Below are 21,920 nucleotides of genomic sequence, written 5' to 3' on the forward strand. Positions count from 1 at the left end.
ACCTGCAATCACATTTAATAAAAAATAATATTTATAAAAAAAATATATTAATAAAAAAATAATCAACAGATTATTTTTAATTTAAAAACAATATAATAAAATAAAAGTAGAAATAATTTTTTATTACTACATTAATAAAATTTTAAGTATATGATTTGTAGCCTTTCAATGCTATAAACAAGACTCATTTTATTATTTTAAAAACCGAAATTGATGTTTAGCTTGAACGAAATAAAAGTTCCACTCAATTTATTTGAACGCACATCAATCGCTTAAAATAATGCAAAAAACGTAACGAATTCCGCCAACGGTTTTGTAATTTAGAACTGCTCGGCGTGCTGCGTTGAATGTTCTGTATGCATTTATTCAGCGAGAACAACAAACGAAATGAGACAAATTTGTGCGTAGCCGGCCACAAACACGGAATAAAAGGGTCTCCGGCCAGAAATTAATTGGACGAGAGAATAACAAAATTCAACCGCTCGCGGCTCAGGTTCCAATTTTGCTGCAACAAGAGAGAGAATTCGGCGGCGTGTTATTTTCGACATGAGCAGTTAATTAAAAATGTTTTGCCAACGTGTCTGCGCGTGATGGATGGGCTCGTGGGTGGGTGGGCGGTTTTAAAAAAGAGCAGACAGAGGTAAGGGCACGTGTGTGGCGCTCACTGATAACAACCAAAAAGCGCACGCCGCGCGAAAAAGATGGGAAAAAATTCAGAGAGGTGCTGAAGCCCCCAAAAATTCCAATTAAACGTAATGTTCTGGCAACAAAAGCAGCGCGGCTGTAAAATATGCGCCGCGAAAGATAACTCACGCGCTTTTTACGACCTCCTCAAGCGGTTTTGTTTACGGATAAAAGGATCGAGTTGAGGCGAAAAATTTAATGGGATTCCGTTTTGCTTTCATAATCTTTATGGTTGTTTCATTTTTAGGTCAATTTTTGCGGATCCGATATTTTCTTCAAAATTATCTTTGTTTATTCAAATTTTAATACTCAATTTTATTTTTCACATCAAGCATCTTTTCCAGACAGTTGCCCAATAGAGTAAAGTAACTCTTTCAATATATAGCAATTTCATGGCGCAAAAAAGATTATATAATATATTTAAAAGCTTCTATTTTTTGAAATTGAAAAATGTTACAAAGATAAAAAAATTATTTCGAATTATATATGAGTAGATAAATAAATTAACTTAAAAATATAATAATTATAGTAAAATATAAAATAAAATAATGTTATTCAAATAGAAATTATTAAAAATAAAAAATTGTCATTAAATTTAATTGTTTTAAATATATTGCAAATTAATACTCAATTTTTTAATAAATTGCATGAAAATATGAAATTAATTATAACCTTTTTTTTATTACAATATGCGTTGAATCCACTCAATATTTTTATTTCCTTCAATCGAGTCAATATTGATTATTTATCAAATATAATAATAATAAATTTTTGGAAAAAAATTTCAATAAAACTGACCTCTTTCCTGTTGTGATTCCGCCACCTACGCCACGAATTCATGCCAGGCCGCCAGTACTCCAAAACGAACTCTTCGGCATACTCTTGACCCTGACCGTTGCCGAAGCGACCCTGAGTCCTGGTCGCCGTCACCACGTGTGGCCTGTGCAGCTCCACTTGCAGATACTCATTCGAGTCCCGCTTGATTTGGTTCCGCGGACACCAGGCGCCGCCGTTTTTGTCGAGTCGCAGTCTGAAAGTTCAAATAAATCGCAAACGTTACAAGTTTTTTTTTCAACATGATCGTTAGTTTTGATTGTTACGAGAAGTGTCTTTTTAATTTTATTGACCGTGTGATGTACTCAGATCAAAGAGAGGTCGCAAGACTGCAGATGAAAGAGGGCTCTTAGGAAAAATCGGAATTTCAGGCTCATCATCAAAGTGACGCGCGCTCCTTAATTTGTCGCGCAAGGCGTGAAATTCAAGCTCGCTCTGCTTGATACAAAAAATTGACTCTCATTCACTGTCATGAGATCGTAACAGGATGTCGCGCGACTCATGTTTGGTTCTTTACGGAAAAAAAAACGCCGGCAACTAATGAGCTTGGCTGCAGCTTGATTATTTTTGGAAGACTCGTGACTGCCGTCTAAGATTTTGTGTGAAAGCTGAAACATGATTTTTAAGTCAAAATCTGAGCTTCTCTACATCGGAAGCTTAAAATTAAAATAAGATTTTTTACTCCTTAAAATATAATTGATCACTTAAATGCTAAAATCTGATTTCATTCTAACCTCTTACTAAATTGGCCTTTTATAAAGCAGGAATAATTTTGAATTCGCAAGAAAAATTAATTTATTTCTCACATTTTAGTTACTTACGAGTAACTCTTGAATTTGATTTTTTGAATTGTTGATAAGAACTTGGTTTGTGCTTGGTAGGAGGATAAAAAAAATTATTCCATTTTTATGTTATTAATTAGTTTCCGTGTAAATTAATTATTTGGGATTATATTAGTAAATTTTGCAACTAAATTATTCCTCCCCATGAAACAGAGCGTTGAGGGTTGCACACCATGACCATAACTGGTAGGTAAAAAAATGCTATCAAGGAAATTCAATGTATTTTTATTAAGAATAAAATTTTTAGTAAAATTTTGATAAAAAATTTATAATTTTATTTTAAAAATTAATTATTTTTGTTTATTCTATGAAAAATTTAAAAAAAAAAGCGATTTTAATCAGGATTCTTAGTTGACGCAGGATTCAAATAAAACGCGAGGGTCCAGTTCTTTAATTAAATTTTTTTGCTACAAGAATGGTGAGCATAATTATAAAAAAAATCTTTTGTACATTGGATTTAAAACAAATCTTTTCATAGAGTTAATATAAACTAGAATTTAAATTGTATGAAATGCTGCTGGTTTTAATCAAAATTTCCTTGACTTCCCCTCCCGAATTTATACTTGTACATCTTATCTCACTTTCTGAAAGTAAAACTTATCATTTCCGTGCGCACCGTCAGCCAGGTGGGAACGAATAAAATGCGGCTCATGACTTTTGACACGGCTGGACTTTTCGTTGTTGGTGGACTGGCAGCACTCGTGGCACTCAACAAACTTTGCGTGGCGAAAAAACGTAATTTTTTTTATATTTTCTATTCATCAATAGGATAATAATTAACAGTTTAGGAAATGATTTTAACCTGTCTTACTTGAAATAAAATAGAAATTATTTTCAAGCAATGACCAGCAGTTGGAAGTCAACCACATATGCCAGGGGACCAAAATTGTTTCTCACGTTTCTCATTGGCTTCTGTCTGGGGATTGTGGTACCGAGTTTGAGTTTTGTTTCTCTCCAGACTGGCAATGTGTTAGTTTACCATATAATTTTGACAGTCTCTTAATTTAAAGAAATTTTTATAGAATACCATTGGTGAAGAAAAGTGAACAGCAGGATGCTCTGGCAAAACTGAAAAACTGGTTGCAACTCAATTCATCATTTGCAGTCGACTTATTAAAAGGTCCAGTATTAATTTTAATTAATTTATTTATCGAATAAATTTCCTAAACTAGCTTCATATTTCATTAAAAAATTTAATAAATTTTGTTTAAGACTTTACAGGAGATTCAATTTATTTTATTATTATATATAGAAACTAGGGAGGTAGAAGCACGCAGGACGGCGGAGAAAACGCGCATCTTCTGTCTGGTGATGGACGACTTTTACCATCCCGACAGGGTAAACGCGTCTAGAGATACTTGGGGCCGCCACTGCAATAAACTTGTCTTCTTCAACAAGCTCAAAGGTTTTTTTTAACTTTCAATTAATTAATAGAAATAAAATGATATGTTTTAAAAAGTTAAATTTGGAAAAACAAACATGACAGAAAAAGCATGGTCAAAGACATTGCACGCCTTTAGGTACATCAACAAATACCATCTTTACAGCTTTGAATGGTTCCTCAAAGTGGATGACAAGACGTATGAAAATTATAATTGGAAATTTACAGAATGCTAGAATTTTATATATAATAGTTTTGTTTTGGTCGAGAATCTGAGAAGATCCTTAGCAACGCAAGACCATCAGAGTATAGAATCCTATGGTTTTCACTTTAATTCGTTTGGTTCAATGCAAAATGGCACAGGTTTGTTAAATTTTCATATCATTGCCCTATTTTAATTTATATATTCAATCCAAGGGTTCGTTTTGAGCAGGGAGGCTGTCAGATTGGTTTCTGAGGCAACTTCCAATGGTTCCACAAAATGCAAAGGTCAAGATGAAATTGTCAAGGATGATGACGCAGAGATTTGTTAGTTTTAATTTTTTACTGCAATAATACAAGTGGTGAATTTAATTATTATTTAGACTCATGTTTACAACGCATGAAAATGGACCCGCTGAATATTGAAGGAGAAGTCTTGTCCTTCAACATGGCTAACGCTAGGTTGCCGGAGGTAAAGGGTGCAACGTGGTGGATGGATCACTACAAATACTGGCCCTACCACAAAAATAATGACAGTCTTGTTCCGACAAAGGTATAATGAATATAAAATTAAATTTAAATAATATTTTAAATTATTTATTACCAAATATTTTCAAAATTTATTGTATTTTTTCACTTCTAGTTCGATTTTTCTAGCCAAATCGTACCAAGAAATCATAACTTTATCCATGAAGAAAATTTCTTCTGAAAACAGACTTGAAAGTATTTTCTTACAGTTATTTTATACTAATTTTTACGTTTTAAAACAAACAATTGCATTGCAATTTTTTTATTATTGTTGTTTAAAAGATTTAATTTTATTTAGACAAATAAAATTTTATCTTTTTAAAAACAATTAAAAAAAACTTCTGCAATTCAATTAATTATAAGAACATAAAAATCAGTAATAACTAATAAACTAATTAAATTAGTTTAGAGTTTATACAAGTTTTAACATTAAAAAGATTTTTCAAAGCATGTTTAGAATCAGAAGAAAAAATAAAATAAACAACTAAAATGATATTTTAATTTAAAACACTGTAAAAAATACATTTGAATAAACACAGATTAATCTTAAAAATTTGAGTTTTAGAAAAAAAAAATGTTTTTTCTTTTTAATTGTTTTTAAATTTTAACTTTTACTTCCATTTAATTATTTAACAGATAAGAAGTGCGTGTTGCCAGCAAAATATATTCGCATTCCAAGAAGTGGACCCTAACAAAATGTACCTCCTGGAGTACCTAATTTATGACGTGCAAGTTTTTGGGGCGCCTCTCCACGTTGACGGTCTCTTCAAACCTCCTAAACCACCTATTTCTGCGATAAAATTGTCGGAAAATTCAACCACCGCTTCAAATAAGTCACTGATTTCTAAGAAGAAAGATTAAATAATACAGTATTTAAAATATGTCAAAGGACCAAATATTTAATAAATTGTAAAAAAAAATACGATTGTAGCATTTAAATTTAACGAGAAATAAAAAAATTTTGCTTCTTAATTCTTAAATTATTATTTTATTTATTTTCAGAATGTAAGTCATATAGAATGTTGTAAAGAAAATCAAATGCGAATAAACTGCATCACCTCTGGCAAACAAGTCTCTAAAAAAACTTTATAACAAAGTGAATGTGCTCTGGCAGACACAAAGCTAGCTATTTTTTTATTTTTTATTTTTATTTTAAATCTAGTCTTATTTCTATGATGCGATGTCGTTTTAATTTTTCTTTACATTTCAGTTTTATTCGTCAGTGAAATAATAAGCTAATGAAATAAATATGAAAAGCCAACAATGGCAACTTTTCCACACCACTCCTCCACTTTCCATAACTCCACCCACAAACTTCCACATTGTTGAAAAATCAAACAATTCGAATTCATCACGAGCGACACTTTCAAATTCAAAATTGACATTCTCGTCCAACGGTCAAAAAATCTCTTCAAAATTCTTCTCTTCAATTTCTCCGCCGCCAGCTCTGCGCTGCTGAGCTTCTTCAGACGCGTCTACCAAAGCACATTTCAACGTCTTTGGAACCTGATTCCGGCGACCTCACCAACCTCTGAAAGGATGAATCAGACTCCCAACGACCCTGAAATTCGTCGCGAGCAAACGGCCAGCAAAGCCAAGGAGACCCTGGGGGCCCTCGAGCGGCAACTGGAGTACGCCCGCATCAACCTGGACGTCGTCCGACAGTACGGCAGCGCGAGGCCGCGCCAGGTGGACGAAAGGGTCTCCTTCGAGCAGCTGGAAAACAACCTGGCCAAGGAAATCGAAGGTCTGCGCCGACGCATCAGGACCACCAAGAGCGTCCTCAACATCTTGGAGGACGAGGAGCCGGAAAGGACGATTGAGGAAGTGGATAATCCAGGTTAATATTTTATCACTTTGAAAAGATTTTTTTTTATTCAGGGAATTTATTCAAATTTTACTTTAATTCTTCTACCGAATTCTTGAGCTTATTTAAAAAAAAGATGCAAATTTCCTTTTTATCTCATATGAACATTAAAAATTATAATTGAATTTGATATTAAAAAGCTGGAAATTTTTTCTGTCGAATTTTACAAATTTAAATTTATGTAGCGAAATTCCTGCTACTGGTGGTGCCGTTTTTCCAACAATTCCTTTAAATCAATTATTTAATTTGAAAAATGTGATTTTAAAAGTATGAAAAGATTAAAAACATCATATTATTTAAAATTAATTCATGAACGAAAGAATTTTTAATAAGGTCTCGGAAGTTTTAGCAAAATTCTTTCGGTTTTGTCCAACAATACCTTTTTCCAAAGAATTTTTTAATTTTAAATTGAATGTAAACAATGGAAAAATAAACGGCGTAATAATAATGATTTTTTTTTTTAATTATTTAATTTAATTTCAGCCCAACCGTTGATTGCACAAGAGGAAAGCGTACCATCGGAGGAGGAGAGATTTGTGCCCCACCTGGCCCCCTCCATGTGCATCAACCCTGAAAACCCTCCGGCCGGCGAATTCACCATCCCGCCAAAAGCCCTGATGGGTCAGGTCATCCAGGAGCTGGACTTTCGCTTTCGCCATCAGCCGACTCCGGCCTTGATCAACCTGGACGAGGACGACTACGGCGCCGCCCTTGCCGTGGTTGACAACTTCAGTCCTGAAGAGGGGTTGGAGGTCATCGAGGACACAAAGATGGCGATCAGGTGCGGACTGGTTGAGCTCTGTCACCGCGTCCTCACTGTGGACGGAGGACGGCCTGAGACGGTGCTGGACGTTCTTCACTTGCTCAACACGATCGTTGACACTTTGAACAAGTCTCACGTGAAGAAGGAGGAGATGAAGAGAACTATGCAGACGAGCTGAGTTTTTTTGGACTGACAATTTTTCTTTTGAAAATATATTTCTTTTGAGCATTTGAAATTTGGAGTTTAATTATGATCTAAAAATTAATTATTAGGAACTACTTCATTGCTTTTTTTATTTTGAAATGAAGATTATATCTAAAAATAAGGATAAAATTGCAGTAAAATGAAATCTTATAGGAAATAAAAATTAATTAAAAATTCAAAGTAGACATCAAATGGCTATTTTCATACCAAATTATATCTTTATTTTGATTACGAAAAAGAAGACAATTTTAATTAAAAAATAATCAACGAGATTGAAATGATTTGTCACGTCGCCTTGGGTGGAGACACAAGGAGGAATGAAAATTCTCGCGACACAAATAAAAGAAAGCCGCGAGAAGCAATTAAATTATCCTGCTCCCTTTCACCTAGAACGCAAGTAGTATTTAAAGCGTGAAATTTGCCGTCCGCCTCTTCAATCGCCCGGGCACAATTAATTTTGTGTCAGCACCACTTCGTGTCCACAGTTGTGTTTGTTAATTTTTCTCGCATAACCAACACGCGGGCGGGCGCAGTCAAAGCAAAATTAAAAGGCCGCCGTTTCAATTACGTCTCGAGCGACAAGCATTAATAATATTTTTAATTAAGCAGCACCTGTGCCTGCTTCTGCTGCCGATCATTTAACATTAGGCTGGGCAGCAAATCACCGGGCTGGAGATTCGCATCTCAAAAAACCCACGCGCCCCGCCTACTTAAAAATCAAAAGTGCTCTCGTTTGTCCATAATGCTACCGGTCGCAGGCGCACTTAGCATTTATTCGAATATAAAGAAACTTGAAAGCTTAATTAAGGTTCGGGCGCGAGGCATTTGGGCCCACGCGTAATTTTTGCAAACTTGCCGAGTGCGCGAATGTTTATGGCCAATTCGCGAGTTTTCCCTCTCTCGGCGGGACATTCCACCTCATTAGGTGTCGCCGGGATTAGCATTTTTGTTTATTTATTGAACGTGCACAGTCTTGTCGGCGGCGATCTTTCAATTTCGCACGTAATGGAATCGTCGTCGAGTTGAACAACGCCGGATTTATTTCTGCTGAAGACGTTTAATTCAAATTGAGATAAAACGTTGTGTCGCCGCCGCTGAATCAAGTCTGCATGCTAATTAAGCAAAAAACAGAGCACACAGATTACCGACCGGTTTTCCATTTCTGTGAAATACCTAAAAGTATCTTTTGTATAAAAAGAAATCGAATAAGAAGATCACAACATATAATAGAAACTTGAAAGAAATATAATGCAATATAATTGATAGACCCCTGAAATTATGCAACCCTTTGATTGTGCACGAAAGGCCGGTTGCATAAGAAGCCCAATAAATAGATTATTTTATAAAACTACAGAAAACCAATTAAATAAACCAAGATTTCTATATATATGGAATAAAAAAACCGCATAATTGGCTTGTAATTGATAGATAAAAATTAATAATTAAAAAATTTGATAAATGATATTTTATATTTATCTTGTCTACCTGGATTACACTTGCAAAGTTTTATTTATTATTAATTATGGTTTTTGTAAACTTAATTGAATATTTTTTCCAGTCGCAATCAGTTCTTCCTGTGTCTGTTGCCTCTTTCTAGGTTAAACAATGAGATCTGTAGCCTAAAATTAGAAGCAAGAGCGTGGGCGTCAAAGGCGTGGACTTGAATTCGATCAACAACACGCGAGCTGATTTTAATGCAAAGTGTAGCACGCGTGGTGGCGGAATTGATAATTAGCGTTTGCACTTTCTGATCACGTCCTCCCTTGATTCCGCGAGTTTATATTATTTAATAATCAAGCGTTGCGGGTTGCGGCTGCGGCTGCGGGTGTCTCTTGTTAAGGAAAATGCACGCCATTTGATGACGGCCTCATATTTTGTAGGGGGCTGCAAACTATGTTATGATTCATTTGCAAGTGAATCCAACTAATCCCGTGGAAAGCAAGACCATTGTTCTCTTTCCCATTTGAATTTATGAACGTGACTGATCGTCTGTCGGGCTGGTTCCGTATAATTTTTATTTAAAAAAGCGGATTTATAATAATGGGTTTATTCCTAAAAAAGAACGAAAACTGGTCTGGTGACATCAATTATGTTTGTCCAACAGCAGTTTTCGCCATTCGTGAGTAATTGGCGTCGTGAATAAATTACGTGGCGCGTTAAAAGGCCAGACTGCTGCGATCGGCACAGTTTTCCAGCCTAATTGAGTGATTGAAACATTAATCTCGGGTGTCAAGAGACGCGGGCAGCAGGTAATTTGAATAAAAGCCGCACTCAATTATTTCCACAGCACGTCGCCAGAAAAGTAAAAAAAAAAAAAACGGAGTCTTTCGTCGGCTGGCAGCGACATAAAAAGTCAATAAGCGACATAAATATTTAAGCAGGCGCCCCCAGCTGTTAATCATGTGCAAAACACGTCCCGCGAGCTTTTAACTTTTATTAAAAGACCCTAGCAGTGTGTTTATCGGGGACGCGCGCACCTTTTGCTCCGACGAAATCCACCTCGACACTAAATCTCGGTGCAGCCAAAAACGTGTCTCGCCTCCAGATTTGGGCATTTGCATATCGCCCGGCGCGGATACGTCTTTGAGCTGCTCTTACACAATGTAAGCAAAAATTTATTCTGCACCCTGCGTTACAAGCAGAAAAAAAAACCGTAAATTTAATCGTGCTTTTTAAGCTCGCCTTCTTCCGTGCTCAGTAAGTAGCTTTCAGCGCCCAGTTGCTTAAAAAAGTCTCTAACAACTTTCGGAAAAAAATTTTATTCCTGGACTTTTTTGTCACGTTAAATTTTAATTGGTTCCAGCTTAATTGTTTTCTCCATCAAAATTCAGAAACCATTATAATCAAATTTTAAAGATCCTCTCCGGTCATTTGTATTGCTCTTTATTCTGAAAGATTGCTAAATTTCGAGTATATCTTGTGAAAACACTATTTGAAAATTCCGAACCGTTGCGTCTCAATCAAAAGAAAACCCAAATACGAGTGATTCGCGCGAAAAACGTGTGAGAATTGAGTAGCCAATCAGATCCATTTGTTTGTTCCTAAAACTACAGAATTTGGTCACATTGGCGCTGCGATCGCTGATTTTGCCAAGTTTTCTGCAGCGCCGTGGGGCATTAGTGGCAAAATCAGCGATCGCAGCGCCAATGTGACCAAATTCTGTAGTTTTTGAAACAAACTGATGGATCTGATTGGCTACTCAATTCTAACACGTTTTTCGCGCGAATCACTCGCATTTAGGTTTTCTTTTGATTGAGACGCAACGGTTTGGAATTTTCAAATAATATTTTCACAAGATTACTTGAAATTTAGCAATCTTTCAGAATAGAGAGCAATACACTTGACCGGAGAGGATCTTTAAATTTATTAGGGTGGAAAATGATGACTCATGTGAGCTCAAGCAATAAAATGATACACGGACAATTACATTGGAATAAATTCATTGAAAGCAGCAAAAATCTTACCTTCCATGTTGAGGGCCGACACTGCCTGAGTCGTAGGCTGTACTGGCTGATATGTCAGCGTCTGGGATGCGACCATCTTCCATGCCCAACGCATGGCCACATTGAGCTGAAACGAGGACAAAATAATAATTACCACTTAAATTTCAAGTTTTCTTTTAAGCTTGAAAATTATGATAAAATTAAGAAAAAAATTGTAAAAGTTGTAAATAATTTCCAGCAGTTTTCTCTGGTCTAGCTGGAAAATATATTCTCAAAACCCAATAATATAAAAATCTTATCTACTTTCTTCCCATTTCCCTGTAAACACTAAATCTTAAAACCAACGAGTACACTTTTTTTTGAACATCTGGATTTCAAAAGTTGGGAAGCACTCCTTGGAGCAACAATGGCTTTGGAAGTGTGACAAATAAGTGTTTTGAGTGTTTGAATTTGTCAGTGTCTGTCGGGCCGAGAATGTATAGGATTGAGTGGCTTGAAATATCGCCGCTCTGACAATTTCCACACGCGCGCGGCGGCCAAGGAGTTGAAATGCGGCCTAGCAAGAGCAATTTTGTGCCGCGGACGAGATGCTTGGAATTGCTGCCGAGATGCGTTCTCGGTGTTTATTTCAAATTACAAAGACACACAACGCGCCGAATTGATCCGACAGCATTCCAACCTCCGCCGCCGCTCAAGCAGATCAGCTTTGATATAAATTACGATGTTGCTCACTGGGAGGAAAATTGGCGCTTAATTGTTTAGACACTTATTTGCGTTTCCAAAGAAACTAATGTGATTAACAGTGATATTTGTTTTAAACATTTTCAAAGTAACCAAGAAACAATTAATAAAATAAAGTAATGTTATTAGAAAAATCCATGGGATGACAAGTATCAAAAAATGTGGCTGTCATTTTATTTTATATCAAACTAATTTCCTTCTGCCCCTGATGTTCAGTGTTTATTATTATAAATTGAAACAAATAACGATTTTCCGAGCGCAGCGTGAATCTTGTTGTTTTACGGGCCCAGGGCGTGGCAGGTGGATTTACAAACTCATGCAGCTCCGAAATAATAAAAAAGGAGGATTCTCAGCGCGCCTTTCTTTCCTTTGACAATGAAAATAGTGAGCGTGTTTACGCGCCACGCAGAGTCAGAGGTGAAGAAACAAAACACGACTTTTACAGCCGGCATATTTCACGCGGCTTAACCAAAAAAGAAAAAAAAATCGGCTCCGCCGCACACGTTTGTCTCCAAAGGCGAATGAGAAATGGCGAAGCTCCAGTTTCGACACAAAACCAAATATATTATCATTCGTTTTGCAAATTTACAACCATGTTCGAGCTCAACTCGCAGGTCACCATCGATTTTTAATTGCCTGGATTAGTCGCAGCAGCTTTTGCGGCACATACGTGGATCATTTCATTATTCATTCCGAACGGATGCATTTTTGATATTTTTATCCACTTGACGTTTGGAACGAGAGCGACCGTCATTGAATGATGATCGACGGCAAATTAAACTAGTTTAATTTTTACACGAGCTGCGACACATGAAGATAATAATTGAGGGCTCAAAGTCAAGCACACGCGCTTAGTGCTCCTTATTATGATACCAGCACTGTACAAATTGACTTTGTTAACCTTTAAACGGCACGACTTGTCATACATATTATCCAGTCACACCAAATGTTTTACTGTCGAGATGTTTTATAAATAATAAATTATAGTTTAGCGAGATAAGTTATTTAAAAATATTGCATTTTTTGAATAAAATCCTTTATAATAAAATAATTCTTTACAATCTTTAGTGTAAATTAATATGTTTTAATTATTTTTTAAATTTTATTGAAATTATTTATTTATTATTAAAATTTTAGATGGCCAACAATCTATACACAAAACTAAAGAAATGCAAAAATATTTTTGTTTAATAATAATTACAAATTTAATCTGATTCCAAATACTAAGATAATAGTGATGTTAGTACTGATAATCAATCTCAAACTCGTGCAGTCAATTAATTAATAATTAAAGAACCTCACCGATCACTTGTATTGCTCTCTATTCTGAAAAATTGCTAAATGTTGAGCATATTTTGTGAAACACTGTGTGAAAATTCCAAACCGTTACGTCGCAATCAAAAGAAAACCTAAATACGAGTGATTCGCGCGAAAAACATGTGAGAATTGTGTAGCCAATCAGATCCATCAGTTTTTATCAAAAACTGCAGCATTTGGTCACATTGGCGCTGCGATCGCTGATTTTGCCTAGTTTTCTGCACAGCGCCGTGGGGCATTAGTGGCAAAATCAGCGATCGCAGCGCCAATGTGACCAAATGCTGCAGTTTTTGATAAAAACTGATGGATCTGATTGGCTACACAATTCTCACATGTTTTTCGCGCGAATCACTCGTATTTAGGTTTTATTTTGATTGCGACGTAACGGTTTGGAATCTTCACACAGTGTTTTCACAAGATATGCTCGAAATTTAGCAATCTTTCAGAATAGAGAGCAATACAAGTGATCGGAGAGGTTCTTTAATATTATTAATCTCTTTAACCTTGATTGCTTTGAGAGTCTTGTTAAACAAAACAAAAAAATCATATTTTTAAAAGACAAATAAAACGACGATTTTAATTTAAACTCACACCTCAACGTGTGTGAACACAAAATACGGCTGAAATAACAAATTCATTTTAAATCATGCAAGTATAAACGCGACTTTTGAAGCTGCGCTGCAATTTGCTTGAGAATCGTATTTGGATCGTTTCGGTTCGAGTCGAGTAGAACACGGCAGTGGACTGAATGCATTACGTGTTTGCCGTAATGGGACTCACAAGAGTGATCGATTCGTGGTGGATGGTGGTGCCAGTAATAAAATAGCGCCATATAAGCATCAGCCGGTCCCATCACACACAAGCAATGCCAAATGAAATTATTATTGATCGGCCGCCCTCTCGGCGCACTTGAGCCGCACAATCTCTTGGCCACGAATCGCGCCCGTTTAATTCATTACTTGGCATTTGCATGAAAATATCAATTCTCTATGGGAGGAACGTGGTATTTATTCGTCAACCCACAAAATTAGAAGTGAAATTGATTTTCTCGGAGAATCGAAATCATTAAAAATGAATCCGCCTCCGCGAAGGAGCAAAGTTCTCCCGCCCATATTATCCGTGTCAGAGTCGCTTTCAACGCCGACAGATTGAAATAAAATGTGTCGTTTTCGTTTGCTTGTCCGGCAGAGAATTAAATAAATTGATCGTGGTGTTCAGCTAGCAGGGGCGAGTTTTTAAAACGCCTAATAGATAAATGAACGGAGCGTTTAGCAGACTTCCCAAAACGGACCAAATTTATAATGGGCAGATAAAAAAGAGCAGCTAATTTTCAGCAGGAGCCGCTCAGCAGCACGATTAATGGCCGAGATCGGCGATACACTCGCTCGGAATCATGTGAACATTTTTAAGCGCGGACGAGAGAGTGAGAGAAATTTACGGCAATGGCCAGCGCTTGCTTTAAATCGCTCAACATTCCATGCGATTCACAACGAATTTTTTGAATTTTCCCATTGGAAAGCTTCAATAAATTGTATGTTAAAACAAAAACTTATTATATAAAAATTATTTTGTGTGTTCAAAATCAGTTTAAAATATGGTGAGAAAGTCAGCATAATTTAATTTAAAAACAATGTGGAAACTATTAAAATCTTTTTCATTAAAAAGTAAAATTTATTCGTGCCTTATTAATACAATTTTAATGACACACCAGGAAAAAATCAGATTGATAAAAAACACTTTTAAGGCTAATTGACACATGCAATCTGCTCCTTCTAAGTATTTATCTCATTCTTAAAACAATTGATGGTTTAAAATTTTGCAAAATTTTTTTTATTAATTATTCAACCGAATTTATAAAATTACTATACTATATGCTAAAAAAAATATTATTATTCTATAAAAATGAAATAAAAACAAGCATAATTTACAAAGATATTTTAAAATGTAATTTCATAATATTTAATAATATATTGTTGCAGTTGTTATTTTAACTAATAAATCTAAAATTTTAATAAAAATTGACTTGTTGGCATAAATAATCACCTCCGCGATTAGAATTCGAGAGGACAACTTGTTAAATTGACCTAATCCACCATTTGCCCGCAACGGGAGCAGAGACGCAGGTTTGGAAAGGAGTCGTTTAGCGGGTTGCCTGTCATCCAGTCAATTAGACAAATGCTTCTTGGCGTGGTGCAAGCGTGGTGAGTTATAGGCCTAATATCTCTTGGGCGTCCCTCGCCTTCTTGTCCGTGCATATGGGCGCGCGCTTATTAGCCGAGCTCGCTCCTGATGACATGTTTATGCGCGAATTTCGATGCCACCTGCCCGCGATATTTCCGCCGAGGCCGTCCAGCTTAATTTCAATTTAATTGCTCAAATCTGTGCGAACGCGTGCTCCTGCCGTGCAGAGAGAGATGCGTGGGCAATTAAAGCGTCGTTAGGCCGGCGCGCTGTAATTAAATTATTACCACATGCTCAAACCCGAATGGGCATTGTTGTTTATTGAATTATTCGCGTCTGCTGGCTGCGTTTTGCTTGCCTGTTCGCCGCCCCCTGCGATTGATTGATTGCTCAAACGCTCGTCTCGCTGAACTTTCCGTTTGATGACCGCGTTAAACCCGCAGATTTTTTTATGAAAGACATTAATTTTGAAACACACACATGGCACAATTTTTTGTTCAAATTTGTAGGATTTAAAACTCATTTTGAATGTTAAAATCTCATTAGTTTTAAATTAAACTAATAAATCTTCCGTCATTATTAGTATAATTATTGATTACAAAAAAACTGAAAGTCAAATCTTTCCTCAGATTTTAAAACCAAAAAGCTGTAAGAAAAAAAAGAAATAAAATAATAATAAAAAAATATAAATTACTTAATTAAGTAAACAATAGATTCAATTCAATTCAATTTGTTAAGTTTAAAATGTAAAATGTATTCCATTTTTTTCTAGTTTTTTTATGTTCTGAGATCAGTTAAGGACTCCTTATTGACATAGTCAAATCAAGTCTTTACAACAATGGTTTGTTAAATTTCCAATAATTAAGCCAAAAACGGCTTCTATTGTTGTAAAGACTTGATTTGACTATGTCAATAAGGAGTCCTTAAGTACCTTTACACTTTTTGCATAAAATATAATTCCAAAAAAAAAGTGAGGAAATATTATAGTGAAAATGTGAAATTTTGTCAATTAAACCCTTTAAACTTTTCGTTATCTGAATACCTCTTATTCATTGATTGATTTATTCTCCGTTCAGATACATTTCAATAACACTACCAAAATTAAATTATTGCATCAAAAACTTTTATAAAACTGAAAATATCTGGGAGAAGAGAAGTTTATTTTTTTAATTTTTTTATTTTTATTTTTATTAAACGCAATCAATACTCAATGTCAGAAAATTGACAATTTTTAACATTACTCTTTTGTTCCTGCGAGTCGGAACCGCAAGTCGAGTTTGGTGAAGCGCAAATTCCAGGAATTTCGAGCTCACTGCTGTTTTATTTGGCGCGCAGCACGGAAATGCTTTCAAGGTGGGGCGCGTGGCGACCGGTATGAATGCATAAATTACGCATTATTATTCGGTCAGTGCGGCCGGGCTTGGTGTAATTTCGACACGGAATAATTATTCGCCGTACATGTGTGAGTTTGACGAGCGAGATGCGTGCGTGTGTCCATCCGGCAGGAGCAGTTTGCCGAGTTTTGTCTCGGGAGGATCGGAGGCGTGTGCCAATTTCACGCTAAATACGCTGCATAATGCGTGAATGTGGCTCCTATGGGGGCGAAGTATCCACTCTTTATTCAACCCCTAAATGGCCCTGCTATGCAAATAGCCCGCGCTGCTCGTGTCAAAGAAGAGTTCAAATGACCAGCGCGGCCGCTCTATTTATTCTGTCGCTCGTCCTGACGGGAATAATTTTGCACTCGGTGAGAAAGTGTGTGTGTGTGTGTGTGTGTGTGTGTGTGTGTGTGTATCACTCAACTGGGCAGCCCTAATTAATCGAAACGGCCAACCATTGCTAAAAAGGGTTGAATGTGTGACCAGCTGTTGTTGGAAAGAAATGGGTATCTGAGGGTTCGCATCTCGCAGGGGAATCCAAAACTTTTCAGGTTTGGGGAGAGTTTTTTAATTATTTGATAACCCGTTTTATTTTGCAAACAAATTATTTAAAAATCAATTAGCATTTATTAATCGAACCAAAGTGAGATTCAACATGATTATCTGAAATAAAAATCAATTTTTCACACAAACTTAATCAGAGTCATTTAATGAAAACCACACAAAATCAATAAAATTTTTTTAAACACTATTCATCCAAAAATTGACAGTTGAAATGACTATATATAAATTAAAGAAAAGTGGGCTCGGTCATTTAAAAAATTGATTCTTTATTTAAAAAAAATATATATATTTAATCAATTAATTAGAAAAAGTTGACAAAATTTATATTTATTAAATTAAATTATAAAAAAACAGCTTTTATGATGAAAAAAAGCCATTTATTTTCATTCCTGTAAAAAATTTATTAACTTTTTTGTTTGTATAAATCGCTTTATGAATATTCTATTCTGCATTCGTAATATATTCAATTGATAAAGTTCTATTTAATAAAATAAGCATGTATGTCCTGTTTAATGCACTTGCCTTTTATCTGTCTAATATTTAACATAAATTAACTGTACATATTCATATGAGGATCAAGTTTCGCGCACAGGTCTGAAGAAATCCGCAAAGGCACACATAAATCACAAATTTCAAAGGAATTCCAACCTCAAAACACGCCGGATTCCCACACACTTTCACCTTCTGCGGATCGTCTCTTTCAAATACACGAGAAATATTTCGATCTCTCAGCGACGCGTATTTACAACATTAGGACAAAATCCATAAATATTCACGGTCGCAACAGCTGAGGTTTGGCGTTTTAAATATGCATGTCCATTTACACATCGGCCCCGGTTTTTGAAGTAGTTCCAAAAGTGGATGCATCTCACGCCGGGGCAATGTGCTCTTGCTCTCTCGCATCCCTTGATTGTAAACACGCTGCTTTGAGGAAATACACACTCCAGAGCAGCCGGCCGGGTTGTGCGCGTACTAAAATTATTTAAATAAACAGAGAGGCTCGGAATGAAATCACGATCGGGCCAGTTGGTGCGTTTTCCTCGCCGTGATCCCGCACTGATGGTGCTCTATTTTGGGACCTAACCAAGTCGAATGCAAATCCATCAGGAATCGTGTAAACAAAGCGAAAACATCCGAGCCGCTGTTAAAAGCTCCGCGCGAAAACCGATATGAGATGTCCTAGCTCATCTCGTAGGCCCGGATATGTCGAGATTTCACACGAGTCTCTCATATACATACATTTAACCCGAGAGAGTGGCAATTAACATGTGAAGTCAGCAGAGACGAATAATTATAAACGCGCGCGGCGGTGACGTAAGTGTGCGGTCAGAGTCATGCGGGCCGACCCTTGCAGCCTCTCAGCATCCATCAAACATCGCAGCTAAGCTTCTTCAACATCTCACTCTTTTGATGATATTATATGAACATGACTTTTTTAATGCTACTCACGATTTACAGTAACAAATACTTCCAGAAAAAGTTTAAAAAAACCTATAACGCAGCCTTTCTTCTTGGAAACCTATACATCTGTGTGCAAGCAATACAGTTACTTTTATCATCTGTGGTACAAATTTTTGTTTTGTTTATTTCTCATGCAATTCAAAACCTTTAAAGTAGCGCTGAAAATCGACTGTTTGTTTTAGCAGACGAGAGTGATGATCAAATTTTTATAGCCATTAAAATATCATAAACTGAAATTAATTTATTATACTAAGATTTTCTTGTTTTTGTGGTAGAATTTCACGGTCAAGGGTTGATTCATGGTGAAATTTGAATTTAAAATCGGTTTTTGCTCCATAGAAGCTGTTTATTAAATTATCTTTTAAGAAAAAACATTATCCTGCTCTATATGTTTCGGCTGCGGGCTGCAGCCATATTTCATGAGCTGTGAAATCATTGTGACAAGAAATAGCACAAGAATCAATCGTTTAAAAAATATTTTGGGAAAAAATATTTTTTACAGAAAACAACGTTTAACACAAATTTGACACTTGAATTAAAAATTTAAAAAAAAAATTTAAACTGATTCTCTTATTTCATATACGTAGACAAAAACGTTACAAAAAGCCGAATTCTCCATAATAACAAACTTATTCATACTTATCCGTAAATGAAACCTGCTACTTCTACAGCAATGTTTTTAGTTTTTTTTTATATAAATTTGCCCAAATTTTCTAGTTTCTTCTTGTTTGATATGTTAAAAACTCTTTAAATTTTTAGTTCATGTCATGTAATCAGAAAACCCCTCACAATCAGGAAAGAGAAAAGTTAAAAAAAGGAATATTCGATATTTTCTTAACATTATTAATGCAATAAATTATAGCAAAATATTCATATGCAACAATTTAGAATTCCTTTATGTCATCCTTTATCTGTTAATTCTGGTATTAAAATCTTAAACATATTTCTTTTGTTGGAAACAAATTGTTCACATTTATTTTTGCATCCAATTGAAAGAGTAGAAAGGCTTTTTTCTTGCCGCTGGACTCTGTTATAGAGACTCACTTCACTTTGCGAATTTGGCGAACCTCTTGAAGGAGCCAAGAAAGTCAGTCAGTTAGTCGGACGCGGGTCGGCTGCGGCTTTTCAAGTAGCGGCGTCGGTCTCGGTGAATGAGCTTAGCACAGGCAGGGCAATTTGCCTCAAAATAACCGCCGCAGACGGAAAGCAGCGCTTGACGAGAGAAGACAAAAAGGGATTATCCCGGTCGGAAATCTCATTTGAGGGCAGACATTGCGGCACTAAAAGTGAGCCGAATTTGCCTCCGTGTCTGTCGCTGGACAACTTCTGTTTACGACGCCCCGTGCGTGTGAGGGCGCCCGTTCGGTCTTAATAATATTGTTAAGGGTTCGTTAAGGCTGAGCCGCAAACACAAGTGCATTTGGGAAATGTACACATTCGTAATTGTGCGCCGACGGAGAGCGACGCCCGTTTAATTAGCCGTGCGCTTAATTAAATATTTATCCAGTGTGTGCGCTCCAACAGGTCATCAATTAATTAGCGCATTAATCTTAGCGGCTCCATTCTCGCGCGCAGGGACACCGAGGAAGTTTGGTTCGGGCGTAGGAAGAAGTCGGAAGGGCCCCTGGGCGAGCGTTGCCTCGGAATTGAACGCGTTATTGCGCGTTAATTATTCACGGGTGCAGCGAGATGGGCGGCGCCGCTGGCTGCGGTCGAATAAGTGGAGTTCCAGTGTAAATATTTGGTTGTTTGTTCGCCAAAATAATACTGAGCATTCAGACCCCGCACTCCAAACACTATTATAATTGAAATGTAGTTTATAGTGTAGTTCCAAATTCACTCAATTCGGGGTGTTGGTTAAGGAAGACTTGATTCGAACAGTTCTATTTCATTTTCAGAAAAGAATCGGAAAGCTCTACTTTTGTGATTTCAATTATTATTATTATTCAATAAATAATATAATTCATAGCATAAATATAAAAGGAAATTTATGAATAACAAAAAATGCTCCTAATATTTCTCTCAAGATTCTGCGCTCAAATATTATGAGAGCTTCACACATTTTTAAAAATTTTAAACTCGAATTATACTTACAAAGGTCGAGTTGAGTAGAAAAGGGTAGATTCAAGTACAAAATGAGGAGCACCAGCGCCGAAAGCATGGTCCACGATTGGTCCTCTGTCCTGCAGTCTTGGCCACTTCTGGCCAAAAATCACGCCAAATTCATTTCATTTTTTGCACCTGCAACCAGACAAGAGAATTGAATTAGTATAGAAAGGGATTTTTGCAGGTTAATTTTTAATAAGAGCATAATATAATAAGGAAATTAAATTAAAAATAAATTTTGTTAAATAATGCAAGTAAAAAATGGGAATTCGGAATTGGTTTTGGTAAACTGTAAATTTTATTATTCAGCCGAAAAAAAGCACATCAAAGAGCGCCGTTAGCTTATTTGGGAAGCAGCATTATTTTTCACTCGAGAGTTTCTCATTTGCGCTGCCTCGTTTTTTACACATTCTGTGGATCGGCGGCGCGCGCGACTATAAAATATCGATATCTGCTGTCAAGGCGGCTTAAAAAGAGTGCGCCACGGCTTGTTTGGCAATTGGCGCGGAAGATAAGTAGCCGAAAGCAGAGATAAAGCACGAGATGGGACAACTCTATAAAAATAAAATACACCAAGCCGGAAAAAAAATACCATATATCCCGCACTGTTTACGACTGGTGCGGACACGCATTTAAAAACTCGTCGGAACGCTTAAATCACATGTGGGCGACAAATTAGTTCAGCTGGCCTTAACTTATGCAAAATTAATATCTGTTACGGATTATTTGATATATCTTTAGTATAAATTCCATATTTTTTATATATAGTTTATTGAAAATACCTCATCAGAGTACAATGATGTAAAACGTAAAGAAGCAATCTATGAATATAATGTCAAAATGTTTATTTAATTATATACATTTTTCAACTTTGTAACCGGGCAATAAGAGGTAAACAACCAAAAAGACTTTGTTGAAATTTATTTTGAGAATTAATTATATCTCTTAATGAATTAGGTTGTTTATATTTTAATAAAAAAATTAATTAGGTACACAAATAGGTACAAGTTATAAATTATTTATTTAATTATTTAAAATTGTTTATTTCAAACAAACAAAAAATCAATAAATATAATTCAATAATTATAATTCAATAATTAAAAATAAAAATATTAATAACATATAATTTAATTTTAAAGTTAACGCTTTAACGCTTTAACATTTTAATTATTTTTGTACAATATTAATATTGGTTATAAGAATTTTTTGTCTGCTTGCAAATTTTGAAAGCTCGCGATAATGCTTAAATTTCCACGTCTCCAAGGCACCAGCCGACGGATAATTTATCTGGCCCGTTAATTTGGTTTCCATTAAAATGTGTAGCTATAAATTCATTCTTGTCACAGGCGAGAGTGGAGGAGAGGGCGACGCGCACCGTTCGCTCGCTCTTTTTAATAGGATCAAGTCGTGACACTGAATTTATA

The 21,920-nt window shown here is 35.9% G+C and overlaps 2 protein-coding genes across 4 annotated transcripts in view; one reads left to right on the plus strand and one right to left on the minus strand.

Annotated features, from left to right (window-relative positions):
* LOC132195337 (discoidin domain-containing receptor tyrosine kinase B) overlaps positions 1-21,920 on the minus strand; it is an 88,140-nt gene that overhangs the window by 12,545 nt on the left and 53,675 nt on the right. For both annotated transcript variants that reach the window (XM_059617274.1, XM_059617273.1), the window contains exons 3-5: positions 20,485-20,631; positions 10,769-10,874; positions 1,483-1,714 (exon numbers count right to left, since the gene is read on the minus strand). In XM_059617274.1, coding sequence (XP_059473257.1) covers positions 1,483-1,714; positions 10,769-10,874; positions 20,485-20,551 — 405 coding nt within the window. In that variant the 5' untranslated portion in view covers positions 20,552-20,631. The remainder of the gene's footprint in view (positions 1-1,482; positions 1,715-10,768; positions 10,875-20,484; positions 20,632-21,920) is intronic.
* LOC132195338 (glycoprotein-N-acetylgalactosamine 3-beta-galactosyltransferase 1-like) lies at positions 2,980-5,409 on the plus strand. 2 transcript variants are annotated; one of them, XM_059617275.1, is made up of 9 exons: positions 2,980-3,095; positions 3,200-3,329; positions 3,383-3,480; positions 3,613-3,765; positions 3,820-3,940; positions 3,995-4,104; positions 4,159-4,269; positions 4,326-4,495; positions 5,107-5,409. In XM_059617275.1, the coding sequence occupies exons 1-9, from the start codon at positions 3,002-3,004 to the stop codon at positions 5,329-5,331; spliced, it is 1,212 nt and encodes a 403-aa protein (XP_059473258.1). In that variant the 5' UTR covers positions 2,980-3,001; the 3' UTR covers positions 5,332-5,409. The 2 variants fall into 2 exon arrangements, with proteins under 2 accessions (XP_059473258.1, XP_059473259.1); XM_059617276.1 differs by having other exon boundaries at positions 3,040-3,095; positions 3,186-3,329.

The sequence above is a fragment of the Neocloeon triangulifer genome, unplaced genomic scaffold (genome assembly GCF_031216515.1).
Source record: "Neocloeon triangulifer isolate White Clay Creek 2 clone unplaced genomic scaffold, ASM3121651v1 ptg000009l, whole genome shotgun sequence".
Taxonomy (NCBI): Eukaryota; Metazoa; Arthropoda; class Insecta; order Ephemeroptera; family Baetidae; genus Neocloeon; species Neocloeon triangulifer.